General features: G+C 39.7%; 3 protein-coding genes across 3 annotated transcripts in view; all 3 read right to left on the reverse strand.

Annotated features, from left to right (window-relative positions):
* The window catches only part of LOC134080219 (sorting nexin-12), a 94,348-nt gene that overhangs the window by 44,175 nt on the left and 30,960 nt on the right, over positions 1 to 19,213 (reverse strand). The gene's annotated exons all lie outside the window — the stretch shown is intronic.
* On the reverse strand, positions 3,364 to 7,453 carry LOC134080216 (mediator of RNA polymerase II transcription subunit 31-like). The gene is made up of 4 exons (XM_062536527.1): positions 7,244 to 7,453; positions 5,698 to 5,772; positions 5,461 to 5,557; positions 3,364 to 5,130 (listed from the first exon to the last, which is right to left on the reverse strand). The coding sequence occupies exons 1-4, from the start codon at positions 7,251 to 7,253 to the stop codon at positions 4,911 to 4,913; spliced, it is 402 nt and encodes a 133-aa protein (XP_062392511.1). The 5' UTR covers positions 7,254 to 7,453; the 3' UTR covers positions 3,364 to 4,910.
* LOC134080217 (Na(+)/citrate cotransporter-like) overlaps positions 15,692 to 19,213 on the reverse strand; it is a 15,024-nt gene continuing 11,502 nt past the window's right edge. Inside the window, exons 11-12 of the mRNA XM_062536528.1 lie at positions 16,784 to 16,921; positions 15,692 to 16,348 (exon numbers count right to left, since the gene is read on the reverse strand). Of these exons, the coding sequence (XP_062392512.1) occupies positions 16,220 to 16,348; positions 16,784 to 16,921 (267 nt within the window). The 3' untranslated portion in view covers positions 15,692 to 16,219. The remainder of the gene's footprint in view (positions 16,349 to 16,783; positions 16,922 to 19,213) is intronic.

Genomic DNA, 19,213 nt, shown 5'->3' on the forward strand with positions numbered 1-19,213 from the left:
ACATGACAAAACATTTTATTGTGAAAAGGTGAGGTTTTTCATATAATATTTTAGTAATGGCACACACTGAGGACACCATAAAGAAATAAACAGAAGAAACACATATCTCTGTATATGTTGCATAAAAAAATTAAAGACCAAAGAGGTGTCGTTACAAAAGAAAATAAAGCAGTGCTTTGCCCTTGGCCATTTCTCATGTAAAAGAATAAATGATTCTCTGCTTATCTCCCTCAACAATGGAATTCTCTTCTCTGATTGGCTGATGGGGTGGCCATTAACTTCGTATAACCTGCTACCTTTGAAGTAGTTCCCGTATCACACTTGAATATTAATTCGCCAAACTCGTTGCGAAGTTTAAATGAACTGTCACGTTGCATCCAAGCTGAAATACAGACGTGCAGAACCATAGTAACATTGTAGCATATGACGGAGGTGGATTGTAGCTAGTTGGATGCCATGTAGGCTATAAAAGTAGCGATCTTTCAAAGTTAAAGTTAATCAGAATCCTGGGATATGCCCGCTTGACAACGGGAGAGATAGAACCAGAGCCATATAAAGAGACCTTCTCTTTTGAAAAAGCCAAACGACTTCCAAACTTTGGATTTAAGTTTCGCCGGCGCGTTGAATATAGGTTCGGAGTTGTCAGAAATCTTTTCTGAGGAAGACTAGCATCTCATTCCTTCAGGCACGTCCAGGGCACGTTTCGTTGGAATGGATAGACGAACGTGATAGGCTATGCCATCTTTGACCAATGAGAGGCTGTCATTGTTCTCAAATCAAAATTGGGATGCACACAGCCACGCACCAGGTCAGGAAATCGAGTATTTCATAAGAGACGGTCAAGTCAGAAACGTTTGCGAATGTGAACCGATTTGTTTCTTTTAAATCGAAACAATAACCGATTCATGTCATGAAAAATTCGAAACGAGGCTTGATGCATCGATGTAGTCGTCTTTTACAGGTTAAAAACGAATATCGATATGTATCGGTTATTTTTTACACCCCTAGAAACGGTCATAAACACTTAATTTTAATGGTTGCTATGTTGGTTGCTAGGTACATGGAGGTTTCATGTAGTTGACTGGAGGCATAGTGGATGATAACTGACAGTTGGAATGGTTGAACAGTTCAATAGTTGAGTAGTTTCAATGGTTAAATGATTTAATAGTGTATTATTGCAGTGAGGACTTTTATTTTGAAACAGTTGTGGACAGAGGAAACAGTTAACAGGATATTTAGTCTTCTGAGAGACTGTATGCTTAAAGCCAGAGAAACTGACAGTTGGTGCCCAGGTGGCTGGCCACCTGGCGTAAGATTCTAATTGCTGCCGTGATGTCATAATGAGCAATGATAAGTCTATGGGGGAAAAGCTCAATGTTAAATCTATGGGGAAATCGTTTTTTAATTCATAGTTTAAAAAGTATAAAAGTTACAAAGTTGAAAAATACAAAGCACACATGGCATAAGCGAGACCTACGCAACAAAGTTTGAATGAAGTTTCTACGTTAAACGGTTCAATCTGAATTGCGTGCGTTAGAAGAATCTAGATGTTTACACCCTGACACCCCTTATCAAAAAAATCTATAGGATTCCTATCAGATTTGGTCATTTTGGAACCAAAATCCTATAGGATTCCAACAATCCTGTTTAGGAATCCTATAGAATTGTCCAAAATCTGATTAGATTGTCAATCCATAGTATCCCAATGCTATAGGATCCTATTGGTTCCAAAATCTGTTTGGAATCCTTAAGACTGTTTTGATAAGGGAGGGTCCCCAGCTGTTTTTAGCAGGGTGTGAACACTGAACAGAATTGCTTTTTTCCCCCTTTTTTTCCAAATCAACAGAGGTTTTCCGAACAGCCTTCATAGGCCACTAGACTAGGTAAACCCATTCACAGTAAAAGGGTAACCCCAGCCCGATCTGCCAGAGATTGGATTTCGCCCTGCAGCTCAGGCTGGAAACCCGCACATTTATCTCCTGCTTCCGTTCCACTTTTGCTGGAACCAATCACAAACTGGCTTATCCACCAGTGCCCAGATCTTCATTGGTCTGATTGGTTGAAGGACTATCCAAGCAGAGTCATTTGAACTATGCCCATTAATCACGCCTCTTGTGCAGTAGAAATACACTGCAGATTCCCCAGACTACTACAGTACCTACTACGCCCCATCGCACAAACAACAGGAATCAGACAAAGCTGAGGGACGAAGACTTGGCACTGGGCGTGGCGATATCGATGCATGTTTGGTATAGCGCCACCATCTGGCAACTAAAAAAATGGCTACACTGGTGACATGATCAATTTTGATGCACTTTCCTTAATGGTTCATCCAATTTATGTCAGATTTAGTACATGATGTCAGATGTTTCTGATGTTCAGTTGTGAACCAATTGTTGATATGTTGAAATGTGTCAACATAGTGATACAATTAAATTAAAAAAGAAGTCAAATAAAATTGCAAATGTCAATCTTTGAACATTAGTCTGGGGAGTCTGCGCTTTATTTCTACTGCACAAGAGGCGTGATCAATGGGCATTGTTCAAATTACTCTGAGTGCTTGGACGGTCCTTCGACCAATCAGACAACTATCCGGGTGCGTCTTTTGGAAAGTTAGTTTGTGATTGGACCCAAAGGTTGTGGACAGGAAGCAGGGGAGATAGATGTGCAGGTTTCCAGCCTGAGCTGCCGAAATCCACATTTCCAGGGTGGTTCACCCAGCCTAGGGCCTGGCCACAGTGCTGCTGTTATTCCTGTGTCCTTTTATCCTTCTCCAGGGTCATAGAGAGACTCAAGATGAATGATATTTCAAATGTGTGCAGTTGTACTGTGTATTAATGTAACATGTCCATGACTGGCCTTTGGTGCAGTTAAATTTGAAGCCAGGTAAATATGAATTTGTCCTTGTGATGGAATTTTGTGTTCAGATCCTCAACAATAAAACCTCTAAGAAGGAATGTTTTTACTTCAGTTTTTCATTTGCGATTTTAATCTGATAAATTAAGTAAGACACAATTCAAGGATCAGCTATTTTTGCATAAATAGATAAACATTAGGCTACTGTAGGTACGCACGCATGCACACACATCCACATGCACAGATACACACACACACAGGCACCCTCACATGCATGCATGCACTCACACACATGCACACATCCAGACACCTACAACCTCACACGCACGCACGCACATACAAGCATACACAAAAGTTGCAAGAGAGGGGGATGGAGAGTAGATGGGGATTAATTGACAAATGCGATTTATTCATATTTAGATGACAGATAACTGTCCTCGTGGTTAACACTTGGTTAACATTTTGTAATACATCCTAGATCGCTTAAGGTTATTGTACAACCTAATGTCTCAAAAATAAATGACTCAGCTCGACAGAGCAGCTGACAGAACATTTCATCATCCATTTGCTCGTCTGTCTGTCCTGGCAGTAACATCACCACATAGCACCACATTATTTCATCAGAAAATCTGCCATTGTGAAGACTGGGTGATTATACTAAACAGAGTGAAGCCTAAAACGATCTGATAAGGTCATTACCAAACGCAACTCAGTTGGTCCTATAGTATTTAATCTGTGCTTGGGGCATATTTGTATTACGCACGGTTAGCGTGTGCAAGAATAATAAGAATTTGCATATTTGGACACATTTGCATATTTAAATAAATATATCTCAAATACAGCCATCTTCTGGTCTCAGCATATTATCATGTTATGAAATGGTTACACAAAATTATGCATTTTCATGTAGACTAACATTGCATACAGTAGCCTATACAAATTTGGGAAATCTAAATGTTAATGGTCAGTTCTTTATAAGTACTTTTTTATCAGAGTATATTGATACTCTTTCACCAGATCTAGATGTTTACACCCTGACACCCCTTATCAAAAAAATCTATAGGATAAACACACACAGGCACCCACACCCTCACATGCATGCATGCACTCACACATACTGTATGCACACATCCAGACACCTACAACCTCACACGCACGCACGCACATACAAGCATACACAAAAGTTGCAAGAGAGGGGGATGGAGAGTAGATGGGGATTAATTGACAAATGCGATTTATTTTCATGGCAGTCATATTTTGTACAGCTATATGGTACATCTAGTTTCTATTTAGCCTCCTGTTATTTTTGAGAGGTGACTGATGTTAATTAGATACCATAAAGAATCTGAACTAACTGCCAAGGATTCAGAAATGGCCTCAGGTTGCTCTACTGCATGCAGTACATAGCCCATAGACCTACGTGGGATTTATAAAGGCGATTGTTTGATATACAAAATCTCTTTAATAAGTGTACAAAAGGGTTTTCCACATTTTACAAAAAAACTGAGGGCAGCAACAGAAATGTTCATTAAAAGCCTACAGCAAACTGATGACTGCATCACTCCAAACTGGCAGACATCTCTCATACCACAAATTACTCTGTTACTACTTTTTAGAAGACTTAAAATTCAACCATCAGAGCACTTCTCTCATGTTCTCCATGACAAATTCTTACAAGATCTAACATTAAAGAAAAAAAAAATAAAGGCAAACTTGACTATTGTTGCATGATGAGCATTGAGCAATGCCACAGGTATATGTGTCCAGTGTAAGCATCAATCAACTGCCGTGCCATCTCCAGCTCTTACTCTTCTGTCTTCTCTCCAGGCCCTCCATCCCTGCATGTGTTAGGCAGACCTCATCCTGATGCTTTCAAACACCACCCAGTTGTGTCACTGTTCATGAGAGTGTCTTCTGAAGCAGGGGCTGTTTCTTTTACTCTCTCATTCCCCTCTCATTTTCCTCCTCCTGGAGTAAGTGGCTCTCTTTCTCTTTCTCTCTCTCTCTCTCTCTCTCTCTCTCTCTTGCTCTCTCCCCAGTCCCCACACCACGTCTCACTTGGCCACGGCGTTGCTGTGGGGGGCCTGCTGCTGCAGGGCCTGCTGCTGCTGCTGCTCCACCAGGGCCTGCTGGAGACGGGTGCGCTTGCGGGCATAGTGCTGCCAGTGCAGGAGCTGCTGCTCGTCGATGAACTTGGCACACTGGGCATTGACCAGCTCCTTGCGGAAGTGCTCGTACTGCAGGAGCTCCAGCATGGGCAGACAGTGGGGGTATCTGGTCGAGTAGCATAAGTAAAGAAAGTCAAACAATACCGAACTAATTTTGCTTGTATGTTAGTTACTTGGCAATCCAGCCAAACATACACAGATACCACAATCTGGGTGCAATCTGGGCCCCCCTGCCAACAATATACTCTATTGTAGCCTATTTGTGCCGTGCAAGACAAATGATGTTGTCGAGTCATTTTACAGGAGGCAGAAATCCAACTGCAACTGCCTCAGTCACAGAGGTTAGGGCTCTCTTCACATGTAAATGTTGTAAACTCAATTTTAGTACTCTACAGTTCATTATTGAAAACATATCTTTATACCACAAAACACTTACTTTAGAAATTTGGCATATTCAGGTTCCTTCCAGTAAAGCAAGTACTTCAAGTAGTTCACAAAGGGCTTGTCTCGGAAGTAACCTCTCTGAGCAAGAACTGTGGTGATAGCAAGGAGTCATTCCAGATGACATAAAAAACACATTTAAGGTCAAATATAGACAACACAGTGTTAATGTGGCAGAAAGCCCAAAGTTCACAATCATGTAATTTCACAATTTCATGGATAGCCTACTTACAATTGAGATAATTTGGATTTGCCAAACACTGTATGAATTCCAACTCCGATTGGAAACGGTTCCTTGCTTGTTCCTCTGTTGATCAACGACAACAAGTATGTAATAAGCTGAAAAACTGTTACAGTAGGGTGGGTCAAAATGTTATAGGAAAATTGTACAGCCATGTCTAGATTCCACAGCCAAACAAGCCTAGTCACCAATTTTACGTCATCATAACCGCTAATGGCGGTGTTTATGAAAGGAGAGGTTAGATTTGTGATGAAAAAAAAAAAAGAATAAACTCACATGTGAAATGGACAAGGACTCAGTGCACTCTGTTGTGCTTGGAATTTATTCATGGGTTTCATCAGGTCCCTTTCCACACCATGCAGTCTGCATTCATAATCTAGGTGCTTGATTTTCTACACCTGTGGAAAGGGTTCTGATGAAACCCATGAATCGGCTAGATAATTCCAACTTTTTTCCAACAATTATTTTATTTTTCTTCCTCCTACACGTATTGATGTCATTCTAGCCATCATGGATGATGCTGATCTTGCAATCTAGCCTAGAATTATCGCAGCACCGTTAGTTGGGTAGGACTTGTTTACCTTTTGACTTCATTAGCTTAATTAAAGTAGGAAATGGCTCGGATACATTTATCTAGATAGCGTCAAGTCTATTTCTAACAAAAGTAAATACTGTTCAACCTCCTTCCCTCTGATAGATGATACAGGACAATGTTTGCCAAAAACAGACGACACAAAGACAGCTTCTTCCCCCCAAGCTGTCACTCTGTTGAACACTCAGAAATAACAACCACCTGCACCAAACAAAGTGAATCAACCTGTTCTGCTCAGCTACCTCATTTATTATCATGTGTACAATCTTACAGTTACATTATTGTTATTAATAGGCTACATCTTCTTTGCTTTGTAGCCTACGGCTTTGCACTATTTTTACATATTTAATCTTAAACCTGTTACTGATAGGATATTGCATCCTGCGTCTTGCCTGTGACTGTTGGGGTTAAATAAGTTATTCTTTATAGATCAGTGGGGTGTCCACGAACATGGTATGCCTTGACAGGGAAAACAAAGGCCACCCATAGCATCTATTTATTTGTAAATGTACTGTAGGCCTATTTATTCCTTTATTCTTATATCACTTACTGCCCTTATTCTTCAAATAAGGAGTCAAATTCCTTGTTTATTATGCAAACCTGGCCAATAAAGCTGATTATGATTCTGACATGACCTCAACTTAGTGTGTAGTGAAGTGAAGGCAGCTGTAAATTTTAATTCGCTCTGCAGATCCGTTTGTAAAAGATTCTTTCCAGAGTCCAGACCGACTTACAGGGCACACTTATTCGACTGTTCATCCATAGGCTACTTGACTTAGGCTACTACCTTTACCGAAGTCTTTTTAAAGTGTCTCTGCCTTTGCGGTTACTGCTGCCTAGCAATGTTAAACAACACCATTTTAGTTAGTCTATTTCACTCACTTCCTCCCTTGTAGAGCTCATTTTAACTTCACAAGCGCTAATCATCTACGTTAGCTAACTTACCCGTTTCCATCACGCCAGGTCCACGTTTGCGTCTACTGCTCTAAACTTTCAAATATCTAAAATTTTGTCCTTGTTGAGTTGCATTGCCCGAGAATTTCTGGCATTGCTATTTTGTGTTTGCCGTATTTCAGTGTGACGAAATATCCCTTGACGTAAACATGCTCTAAGCCTGACTTGGGATCAGTGTCGCATTTTCCCCGAAGAGATCAACAGGGACGAGGGAACTTTCATGACTGTTCCAGGATCAGCCTGGGATCAGCGCGGCCACTTCTCGTGAAGGTTTTCTTCTTTTGCAGCTGTAATGTTGTGCACCTCGTATCTCGTAACACTGCCCCCATTTGGAGAGGAGTGGTATGATATTTGTTAAATAGTCAAATGCAAAAGTAGCTAGTAGTCAAAAGATCAAAATAAATCCACAAAAAAGTAGGCTATTCCTATTCAGTCTGGCTATCAGATAAGCTCAATATTTTAAGATCATGGAAGCCTGTGTGTAGCTTAATTCAAATGGCAATGCATTTTTCAATTTGCAATTCATTATGTCATTATTATGCTATTGACAACTCATTATGCAATTTAATTATGTAATTTGCAAATGCAATATTCAAATTGTATTCCAAGACAAAGTGGCAATGTCATCTTCAAATCAAGTTGAAATAGCTCTTGCAATGAAAATAGAACAAACTATTTGTCAATTTTTTTTTTTTTTTACATATATGCTTCCATACATTCCATACATTAGTCTGGGAGCTATTTCTACTGCAGAAGAGGCATCATCAAAATGGGCATAATTCAAATGCACATTTGGGTAGTCTGAAGGACCAACCATCTGGTTGTGCCTGGTGGATAAGCTTGTGATTGGTTCCAGGCTTCCAGCATACATAAATAGGAAGCAAGAGAGATAAATGTGTAGGTTTCCAGGGCGAAATCCGGCAGATCGGGCTGGGTTTACCCAATAGGGAATATAAATTAGGACAAATGCCTCAGGCATAGGCCTGCATATGACATTTGTTGTCGTTCATCATGAATATGCCTAGATCACTGTTTCAGATTCAGTCCAAACTCAGTAACACAGAAGAAAATTCTTGTGACAGCAGATTTTTTTTTTCTATTTATCTATTTTAATAGAATGGTAGCATAGACCTGTATATCATTTAGAAAATTGTGTAGCCCATGGAAAGTTTGCACTACACATGAGCAAGAGTCGAGTGATTTACCGCAAAATGGACACTTAAGTAGACCAAGTAAGTCATATTTAGGCTAATGTAGGCCTACTCTGATCCTTGAATTGTCTGATTATATTGAGCTGTATTAGGCTAGTAGGCCTATGTGTACAGCCTATTATTTGCATAAGATATAGATAAATGATATTCATTTTGGGGTGAATCTGTATGCATTTTATATCAGACAGTATGTTATACTCTATTCAGATGTTCAGGGTCTAAGCAAAGTTCTCTCAGGCTCATGACTAATTGAAAGAATTCTGTTAACCCCCAGGAACAGGTAATTCACGATATGAACAGTAGATGGAGGTAGTGTATCAAATACTATTCCCAAAATTACTTGAAAGAAGATCTTGATAGTCTTCCAGTTTGTGCCTTGCTTACACGCTTTTTGCAGAAATGTCAAAACAATAGTGGCAGCAATCCTAGTAGCTCGTGTTGTTTTGTGCTTTAACGTGTTTTTCGTTTAGTTTAGCTTTACTTTCTTTACTCATGTTGATTTGTTGATTTGCTTTGTATTTTCCTGTTTATATTGTATTGTATGTTGTGTGTGGTGTCTTAAGCTGCTGGGACCTTGAATTTACCCTTGGGGATCAATAAAGTATCTATCTAACTATCTATCTATCTATATTTTGCCCATTTCTAAAACCGAATTGAAGATTTTTTTTTCAGTGGGACAATGGAATGTATGACCACCAACCACATATCTGCATGCCTCTTTTGCAAGCAGTGGAAGGGGCATGCAGAGATATTGATGTTGGGCAGTTCAATATGACAGCAGCTTTATTGGCCAGGTTTGCATAAACAAATAAGGAATTTGTTAATCTTTGCTTTCAGTATAACACTCAGCAATGACATAAAAAGAAGAAAAAAAAACATAACAGTAATTAAGGGCAGTAGAATAAGGCTACCCCTAGCCCAAAAGGACATCACCTGCAATGTTGAGGAGGACGTGTGGCCAAATCAAAACAAGACAGGATCCATAGGGCCCCCACCCCATATCTGCCCCACACACACACACACACACACACACACACACACACACACACACACACACACACACACACACACACACACTATTTACACTATTCACACAGTTCATACAGTTGTCATAAGAGCGTGATTTCCCCACTATGTGATTCCCCTGCTGCTTGGGTAACTCACCTAGGTCAAAACGCCGTGATCCTAAATAGTACAGCATTGATAAGTGTGATTCTACTTTTCTTCATTTCTGTAAGAATGTTTGTTTTTGTATAAACTTTTGTTGCAAACATTCAGTTGTTACTGCAGAAATTCTATTGCATGTGTGTATTCATTAAGCAGAAGATGAAGCTATGATTATACAGTGTTTAAAGTATGCTACATGAAGTTTAGGTATTGGGGCTTTAGTCTAAGCATTCAATTTTAGTGGTAATGAACAAAAACTATAACATTTACAGCTATTATCGACTGTTATGTCCTTTAAAGCATATTACATGTAACAGATTTGACAATGACGTGTGGGTGATAATAGGCTGTATCAGTTACCATGCAATCTCATTCATTCTTGTACTGTCAGGTTAGACCATAAAACACATTATACAAAAACAAAATTCTTTGAGAATAAGACTCATAAAGGTTATACATTAACCCTCTTGACAGAAATTACTTTCAATGAATTTATCTTGCCTCTCTGTCTTCCTGTTTATTTCACCTCATCAAGCCTTCTGTTCTTAGTTGACCAATCATCAGCCACACTGACATCGGGGAAACATACAGTTAAGAACAACATTATTATATATTCAAATTCACACCCCTGTCAAATATTGATTTAATATTGATTTTTGCTTGGCCAATATGTTTGTGTTGACTGAAAATGATACTGCCACATGCCAAAAGGATGAAAGACAACTCAAAATCATTATCTTATAATCATAATCTTATAACAGCCTACAGTACATATCAAGCCAAGCAGGAACGATTCTTTGTCATCACTCTGGCCTTGAGCTCACTCTTTTATGGATTGAGTTCTGGACTCTGGGTGGGTCACTCTACAATGTTTATTGTTTCTTCACTTGATTTCATGTTTCTACCACTTTGCCTTACAACCTTTCGGCATGAGCAGAGCCATTTGCAGGTAGAACAACCGTATTGGTCAAGAGAAAAACAATATTAAATAAATATTTGTCAGGGAATCATTTCATTTGTAACTGTAAGTCAGTGTAGTATGACCGTCAATCCTACATAGAGGTTCCACAGATGTTAGACAAATGAGGATGTTAATACTGGTTCACAAACAACACTGTTGTTTGAAAAGCTCTCCCCGTATTCCGGATCAATTTGTTATTCACTGAGAATGTATGCCAAGAGTAGGACTTTTTAAAAAACTGAACTTGTACATTTACTGTGTGATTGTAGGCATACCTTGGTGCATGGTGAGGAAATATATAATTTACTTTGGGCTATTGTAGCGATAACCTTTGGTCAGGTGCATACTGAATAAGATGCGCTGCTATGAAACACTGCCATGTTTTGCAATAGACACTGTGGCATGGTCTTATGATGTTCTTCATGTTCATGTTCTTATGATTATAAAAGTTAACTGAATAGGGGTGTTAATGGTACACAAAAATCACGGTTTGCCGTTTATCTAGGTTTTGAAATCACAGTTTGAATTTAATTTTGGTACAATTTTGGTTTGGTAAAGCAAGTGGTATGCTTCTCCGTGCACATTTGCAGGTGTCAAAGACACAATTCTCATCACATGCTGCATGCACGGGAGACAGATGTGGAAGCATGTCACGCCCTTAAGCTTGTGAAGGACACATTTTACAGTACACAATAAAAACTGATCACATTTACAAAAACAGTTTTTGATTGCAGTGTTTCCTTTTGGCATAGTATGTGAGTTGTTTTTCTGCAAGTGCTGTGTGTGTAGTTTTGACATAATGAGCCAAAATCTACAAAAATGTGTAGGCAATAGACAAAAACTGTTATTTCTGCAGTAATCAACTGACATTTTTTGCAACAAAAGTTTTTTTTTCTTTAAAAAAACCCCATTCTTACAGAAATGAAGAAAAAATTAAATCACACTCATCAATGCAATACTCTGTACTCTAAACAAAACAAAATGTTTAGATTTGGTCACACGTCTTCCTCGACATCGCAGGTGATGTTCTCTCAGGCTTGGCAAAAGGGAAAATATATCCTTGTGTGCCATATCCACCCTTGAACTGACACCACCTCAATGTCCCTGCATGTCCCTTCTCCATTGCTTGCAAAATAGTGATGCAGTTGATGGTCATATTTTCATTGACCCACTGAAAACAATTCTTCGATATGGTTTTAGAAATGGGTAAGGGGCAAATACACTACTGTACCGTGTGCACGGGTACTCAATGTAAAAGTGCACACTTGAACAGTTACACAGTAACTTACAGTAACACAGTAAGTCTATTTGTAGTGCTAAGACTCAGACTGATTGGTGTTCAGTTTTCTTTGTGTTTTCAGGTATGTGTGTGAGATTTACCAATCAGATGCATTTTGAATAGAAGTGTTTTACCAATAATAACAGGAAATTTCACTTTTGAACAAAGTGTCTATGTAAGAAGTCATGTGCAGTGTTTCACTTACAAGTGTGTTGCAGAATTGCAAACAATGTGCAAAACAGAAAATGCTGTGGTAGGCTATACACATTGTTTAAAATATGCTACAAGGAAGGCTTTGGTCTAAGTATTCAATTTTAGTGTGTACTGTGCTATAATGGATCTATTATTGACTCTTATGTGATTCAGAGTTTACTACACCAGATTTGACAATGACATGAAAATGCTGTGTGGGTGATATACTGTAGGCTGTATCTGTTTGTTACTGTCATGCAATCTCATTCTTTATACTGCCAGGTTAGACTGTAAAACAAATTATTCGAAAACAAAAATCCTTTAAAATAAGACTCATAAAGGTTATGCATTAACACTCTTGACAGAAATTACTTTAAGGGACTTTACCCCTTGCCTCTCTGTCTTCTCTGTGTTTCAGCATATATTTCACCTCATTGAAATTAGCTAGCTGTTCTCAGTTGACCAATCATCAGCCACACTGACATTCAGTGGCGGATCTAGAGATTTTGCCTTGGGGTGGCAAAGGTGTGGCATAGGTTCCAGCAGGGGGGCGGTTGTCGATGCAGCAATTTATGCATATTGGAGAAATGGGAGATTTTTTACTTAGATTCAATAAAGACTCACAATCAAGTTGTCATGTCGACTATTATATGTATTGAGCCATAGTACCATCCAGAGTAAACACTGAATTTGTGTTGAATGTGTACTTAAACTTCAGACGTTCACAAATAAATGTTTACCAATGGATTTAGGCCAGGCTCTGCTCATTTTATTGTGATTTTAAAATTCATATTTTCCTGCGAAATGCTCAGGTTAAAGTTCATTTTATTATGACAGTGAGAAATAATTAACCATCATCACAGTTGAAAACATGTGAAGTAGTATTTCAGGAGTCTGTTGAACATATGTGGAATAGTTCTAGTGTTTCAAGATTTCACACTATTTAGATCTTTTTTATTTTATATTTTATATCTCCAAGTAGGCTACCTGTTAATCTTTCTATGAAGAGATTTGAACTTTAGAAGAGTAATCTAAATTGCTCTTTTAAGGATATGTGAATAGCTAGGCTATTACTATATGGCAATCAAATAGTAAGTAGGCTACACATTTTAGTCAGTCTTGTTGAAAAAACTGTTAGCATCCTTTGTATTGAATGTCTACAGATACACTTACACTACTAATAACAATACTCTCACTCACACACACACACTTACATTTCGTCCTACCGGCCCTTATATTAGTCAGACTTGTCAACAAAGTAGCATAGTTGGCTAGCTTATTATAGTCTACTGGTTGGACTGTTCAGTCTCCTCCACTTTAAGTTTCAAGGTAGGCTAATACTTTTTCTCCTTGGGACAGGCCTTTTTGAGTCTTGGAGTTGGAAAACATTGGTATTGACATGATCAGTCAACTTGAATGCAAGAGTTTTAATCAAATTTGTACAGTATGTTAATGATGCTAACCGAATTTTATTATAATTTAGCTAGTCGTCTTCTATGCTTCATTTCACGATTTAATGTTTTATTTGGATTAATGTGCATGTCGAGGGGTGTCCATTGAGCGCGCACGAGAGAGAGGGAGAGCGAGAGAAAGAGGGCAAAGGAGGTTACTTCTATACTGTTTGGTAAAGTTGCACTAAGTCTACAATGAATACTTTTGAAAGAAATGTTTGCTTTCACCTGAGCAAGGAGATGACTGTATCGGTCTGATCAAGCTATCTATCGGATTGAAACAATTTTGACGCACCTGTTGACTCCGTTGGCTACGTCTCTTCAGGCAGATGCAGTTCAGTGATTGCGTCTTTGGGAGGAACCATTTCGGAGGGGTGGGAGGGTATTTCAAAGAACCATAATGACTGCTAGAAAGCGGGTGAGGGCTGTGTTTCTATGGACAGATCATTGAATTTCGAAAATGCGATCTAATAAATAAAATATAATAAAATAGGGTGGCAACTGGGGTGGCAAGATATATTTTTACAGGGGCAGCTGCCCCTGTCTGCCCCCCCCTAGAACCGCCACTGCTGACATTGGGGAAAACAGTTAAGAACAAAATTATTCATACCCCTGGCAGATAATGATATTTAATATTATTATTATTATTATTATTTTGCTTGGCCAATATGTTTGTTCTGACTGAAAATGATGCTGCCACATGCCAAAATGATGAGAGACAATTGGTAGAAACATAATCAACGGAAACAGCTTTATTTGCATTCATGGCTCTCAAAATGGTTCTTATAATACCTCTCCACATGTCTCCACAATGATCAGACCAGGCTTTTTTTTTTAGCAGCAATCCAGGTTTTGAAGCAGGAATGATTCTTTGCCATCACTCTGGCCTTGAGCTCACTCTTTTATGGACTGAGTTGGACTCTGGACTGGGTGGGTCACTCTAAAATGTTGATATTGTGTCTTGTTCACTTCTTTCTTTGATTTCATGTTTCTTCCACTTTGCCTTATAACCTTTAGGCATGTGCAGAGCCATTTTCAGTTAGAACAACCATATTGGTCAAGATATCAGTCAACATTAAATCAATATTTGCCATTTTGTTTGTAACCGCAAGTCGGTGTATTATGAATACCTTCATACATAGAGGTTCCACAGATGTTATACAAATGAGAGTGTTAATACTGGTTCACAAACAACACTGTTGTTTGAAAAGCTCTCCCAATATTCGGTTGCAATTTGTTATACACTGAGAATTTATGCCAAGAGTATAGGAACTTTTTAAAAACTGAACCTGTGCATTGTCATTGGGTAGGCCTTGGTACCTGGTGAGTAAATATGTGCCTAAAATTCGCTTTGGACCACTGTGGAGATAACCTTTGGTCAGGTGCATACTGAATAAGATGTGCTGCTATGAAACACTGGCATGCTTTGCAATAGACAATCCACTGTGGCATGGGCAGACACATGTTCTTATGATTATAAAGCCAGGGTGTTAACGGTGCACAAAAAATCACGGTTGCCGTTTACCTAGGTGTTGAAATCAAAGTTTGAATTTAATTTTGATTATTTAATTTTCAGTTCGGTAAAGAAAGTAGTATGCTCCTCCGTGCACATTTGCGCGTGTCGATGCCACAATTCTCACCACATGCCGCGTGCATGAGACACAGATTGTGAGCCTGTCACGCCCTTAAGCCTGTAGGTACTGCCAGCCTAAAATTCACTGACAATATTGATGAGGCGTAATGGTGATAGTATTTTGAAAAGGTGTCAAATGTTTTTGATGTGAATTGGCTACACTGACACATGGTCCGCCACTTAATATGTTTGTGTGGGAACTCATATTTGGAACATGGTCCACACGCAAAAAGACTACTGTTGATCACTGCTAAAGACTGCCTTGGTACACATACAGTATGTCCTGTGCCATAATGGTTTGGTATGAATATGTGTACCTTTACACCCCTTTGAATTACATCCAATAAAATAACATACGGTAATTTCCAGATTATTAGCCGCGGTTTATATATCGATTTTGCAAAATTTCTTCCGATATGAGGTTAATACAGGGGGGCAGTTAATATGGTGTTAATATGTCTTTTGTTTCTTTTAACTTGCATAAAACACTGTCCTGCGGCTTATACACAATGCGGCTTACATGTGGGAAATTACTGTATAACAGCCTTAATTGCACTCTCAGTTTTTAATTTATAACTTGGTGTCATCAAAGTTCATAACAAGATAAGATTAGACATATTTTACTGTACACAATAAAAACTGATCACATCTATAAAAATATCAATTTATCCTAAAATTATCCTGAGTATTAGGCCTACTACTTACAGTATACACAATAAATCTTATTCTACACTCATGTTGATAAATAGTAATTTTATAACAATTTACTTAAAAGCTTTGTACATATAATACAGTGAGACTTTCCGTAATAAAAAAAGTGTATCAAAAGTCACAAAGGGCACTAAACAGGCAGTGGCCAATACACTGTAAGGACACTGTTAGCCAAATGCGCTACCCTGTAGCACACAGTGTAAGGCACGCAGCAGCAATCCTACTGGAACTTTTCACAGGGTTGTCCATCACGAACAAGGTGGAGTTGCATTGGTGCGAGCTGTATCCCTTGCCTTCTCTCTCTCTCTCTCTCTCTCTCTCTCTCTCTCTCTCTCTCTCTCTCTCTCTTTCTGTGTCTCAGATTACACTGGAACTGTGGTGTTGGCCCAGCTTGGGAAGGTGTCCAGGTCAAACATGACTCGACCCCAGCTGTTGATGGCCAGAGAGATGCACAGGATGCCGATGATGTTCATCATTAGCCCTGCCTTGGCCTGTGGAATAACAAGGGCACTGCTTTTGAACCACAATACCAACAATAGTGTAGGTACAAATACAGCTGTCATAACAAAATCATACACTCTTAAAACGAATGTGTTGAAGTGTTGTTTTTAACACATCTCAGTCTCTTGTTTCCTTTTGTTATTTGTTGCACAATATGAGTTGAAAATAACACAACTTACGTTGTTTTTAACTTATCTCTGTGTCCAGATAAGGACAATACATTCATTTTAAGAGTATATTTCCACCACATTTATGAGTCTGAAAGCTATAGTGAGAACAGAGGCGGTTATATATTTCCCACGATGTGAAACAAATTACTTGTCTATACTACATTTAGTTCAAATGTTAGAAGACATTCTTTCTCGCCAATCATTATATATTCTAGGTCAAAATCAATGAGTTTGAGCAACAATGCTGACTCTCACCATGTCGGACACTTTCAGGTAGCCGTAGGAGAAGACGATGGCGTTGGGTGGCGTGGCCACGGGCAGCATGAAGGCGAAGGATGAGGTGAGGGTGCAGGGGATCATCACGTACAGAGGGTTCAAGTGGATGGACTTGCACTGAAAAACAAATGGCCCCGCCAAACTGCTTAGTACCGGTACTACTGCAACAGTATTAGAGTTACTTTACAAGTACAGTTCACAGCATCAATATGCAAACAGTGCCATGGTTGGAGTACAGTACCAGTGCTGAAAGAGTTAAAAGGAAACTATATTCTAAAGCAAAGGGAAAAAAAGGAAATGGAAAAGATAACTTCAGACAATTTGGTACAGCCAATCAATTTCAACTCAGCTGCCAATGGCAAAAGGTCTGACTTTGACGCAACCATCTTTGATGTTTTTAAGTGACAGGCTTTTCAGTCAATGCACTCCTATTGAGGCATGTTAAAGTGTATAAAACAACCCTAGAGGCTGTACATTTTCCAATGTAAATGAACTGGAACCTAGAAACCAAACAGGTCTTAAAGTGTAGATTTCTTAATGATCTACATTGCGATGGGGTTCTCAAATAAGGACTATTACGCCATGTCAACAAAACACAGAATATTTCAGGTAGCAGCAGCAGCAAACAATAATAGACACAGATGGGAGATGGGAAGATTACCAGAGACCTGTGCTGTGTTAGGACCAATGTTACAGCAGGACACAGAGGGACCACTTGTGTGTGGGGCAGCACACAATGGCATCAGATAGCAGGGAACAGACGGAGCGAACGGGAGAAATATTCAGGCCATCATCAAAGCTTGGCCAGGTGAAAGTGATTCTCTTCTTAGACCTGTCACATTCGCCAACACTCACTGCAGCAGTATGTACCACGCTAATATAAGTGTTTATCTCTCTCTCTCTCTCTCTCTCTCTCTCTCTCTCTGTCCATCTGTCTATTAGTCTCTCTATTACCCCCCCATCCTGCCACCCACCCACCTCTCTCTGGCCCTCCATTGCTCTGCCCTGTGAAACAAAAGCATAGGCACGGCTCTCTCTTCTGGGCCACTTCAGCTTTGGCCTCCTACAAATCCCCCCATTCAAAGGGACTTTTTAGCCCAGTCCAAGTTCATCAAGTGGGATGCTCTGTCTGCCAGGAGTAGGACAATACCACAGAGTTTGGGGGATGGGGGTGGGGGTGTGAGGGTGGTTGGCGGTGGAGCTTGAAAAGGCAGGGGATGAGAATGTGTGTTGGCTTGTCTGGAGATGGATGGTCATCGTAATGATACTGATAGGTGACCTCAAAAGGAGATAAAGGCTGCATTTGTTTGACTGGAATTCCTTTGGCAAATGGCCGGCAAAAAAGCAGTGAGTGCATGAGAGCATGAGAGGATAGACACACAGAGTGAGAGGGCGAGTGAGTACACGGGCAGAGAGAAAGGGAGAGAGAAGAGGAGAGGGAGAGAGAGAGAGAGAGAGAAAGGGGGACGGAAGTAGAGGGAGGAGAGACAAAAAGGGGGCGGGAGGGTATATGGAGAGAGAGATGAGATAGAAGAAGAGAGGGAGAGAAAGAAAGAGAGAGAGAGAGAGAGAGGAGTATTAAAATGCAGATCTCATTTCTTAGCGTTGACGATAATGGCTGCAATGGATCACTATAGTGGTGGAAATGGGTATCCACTCACAGCCTGGAATTCGGAAGCCAGCAAGGGCACACCAAGCTGCAGCGTGAGCCAAGGCCTGCAAGGCAACCCAATGACCCAGACATTCCTACTGTACACCCATGCACTGCTGAGTGTAAGTTGGGCGCAGTGCTATCACGCAGCACCTGAAAATAGTCCTCATAGGCAACAAGCAGTAGTATTGCGTGATATCACTGCGCCCATAGTTCCTTGATTATTACGCCAGAATAGAATGAGTGTAGTTCCATGTCAAATCAGCCTAGAAAATCGCCAGGTCTCATTTTCAGTTTGTCTTATTTGCACTTTCTAACTTCAGAAGAGACAAGCTTTCAATGGGAAAATTACCGGAAATCGTAGTCACTTTTAAACGTGAGGCTAGCAGGCGAGATGCTAATGGTCTAAACCGATTCAATGATCTATGCTAGGCTGAAGCTAAAAGTTGTATCGCCAGACTCACAGAATGGGTGGATGAACGGGGAAAAGGTAAATATCAATTGTTTTGCTCAAGGGGAGGTGGAAAATTAGCTTAATTCCAAAAATGGTGGAATATCCCTTTAAAGGACAAGTCCCTAGTTTAGTTGTGAAAAAGATTCCATGCCTGACGACTGACCGAATGATGGCATATTTGGGAGAAGATGAAAATGAATGTGATCCAGGGATGATTTGTAACTGGAAGTCCTTACCTGTATTATAAAGATCCAATCTCATCGTTGGGAATGGCATAACTGATGTCTCATCTCAAATTGTTTAG

The sequence above is a fragment of the Sardina pilchardus genome, chromosome 5 (assembly GCF_963854185.1).
Source record: "Sardina pilchardus chromosome 5, fSarPil1.1, whole genome shotgun sequence".
In the NCBI taxonomy this organism is placed as follows: domain Eukaryota; kingdom Metazoa; phylum Chordata; class Actinopteri; order Clupeiformes; family Clupeidae; genus Sardina; species Sardina pilchardus.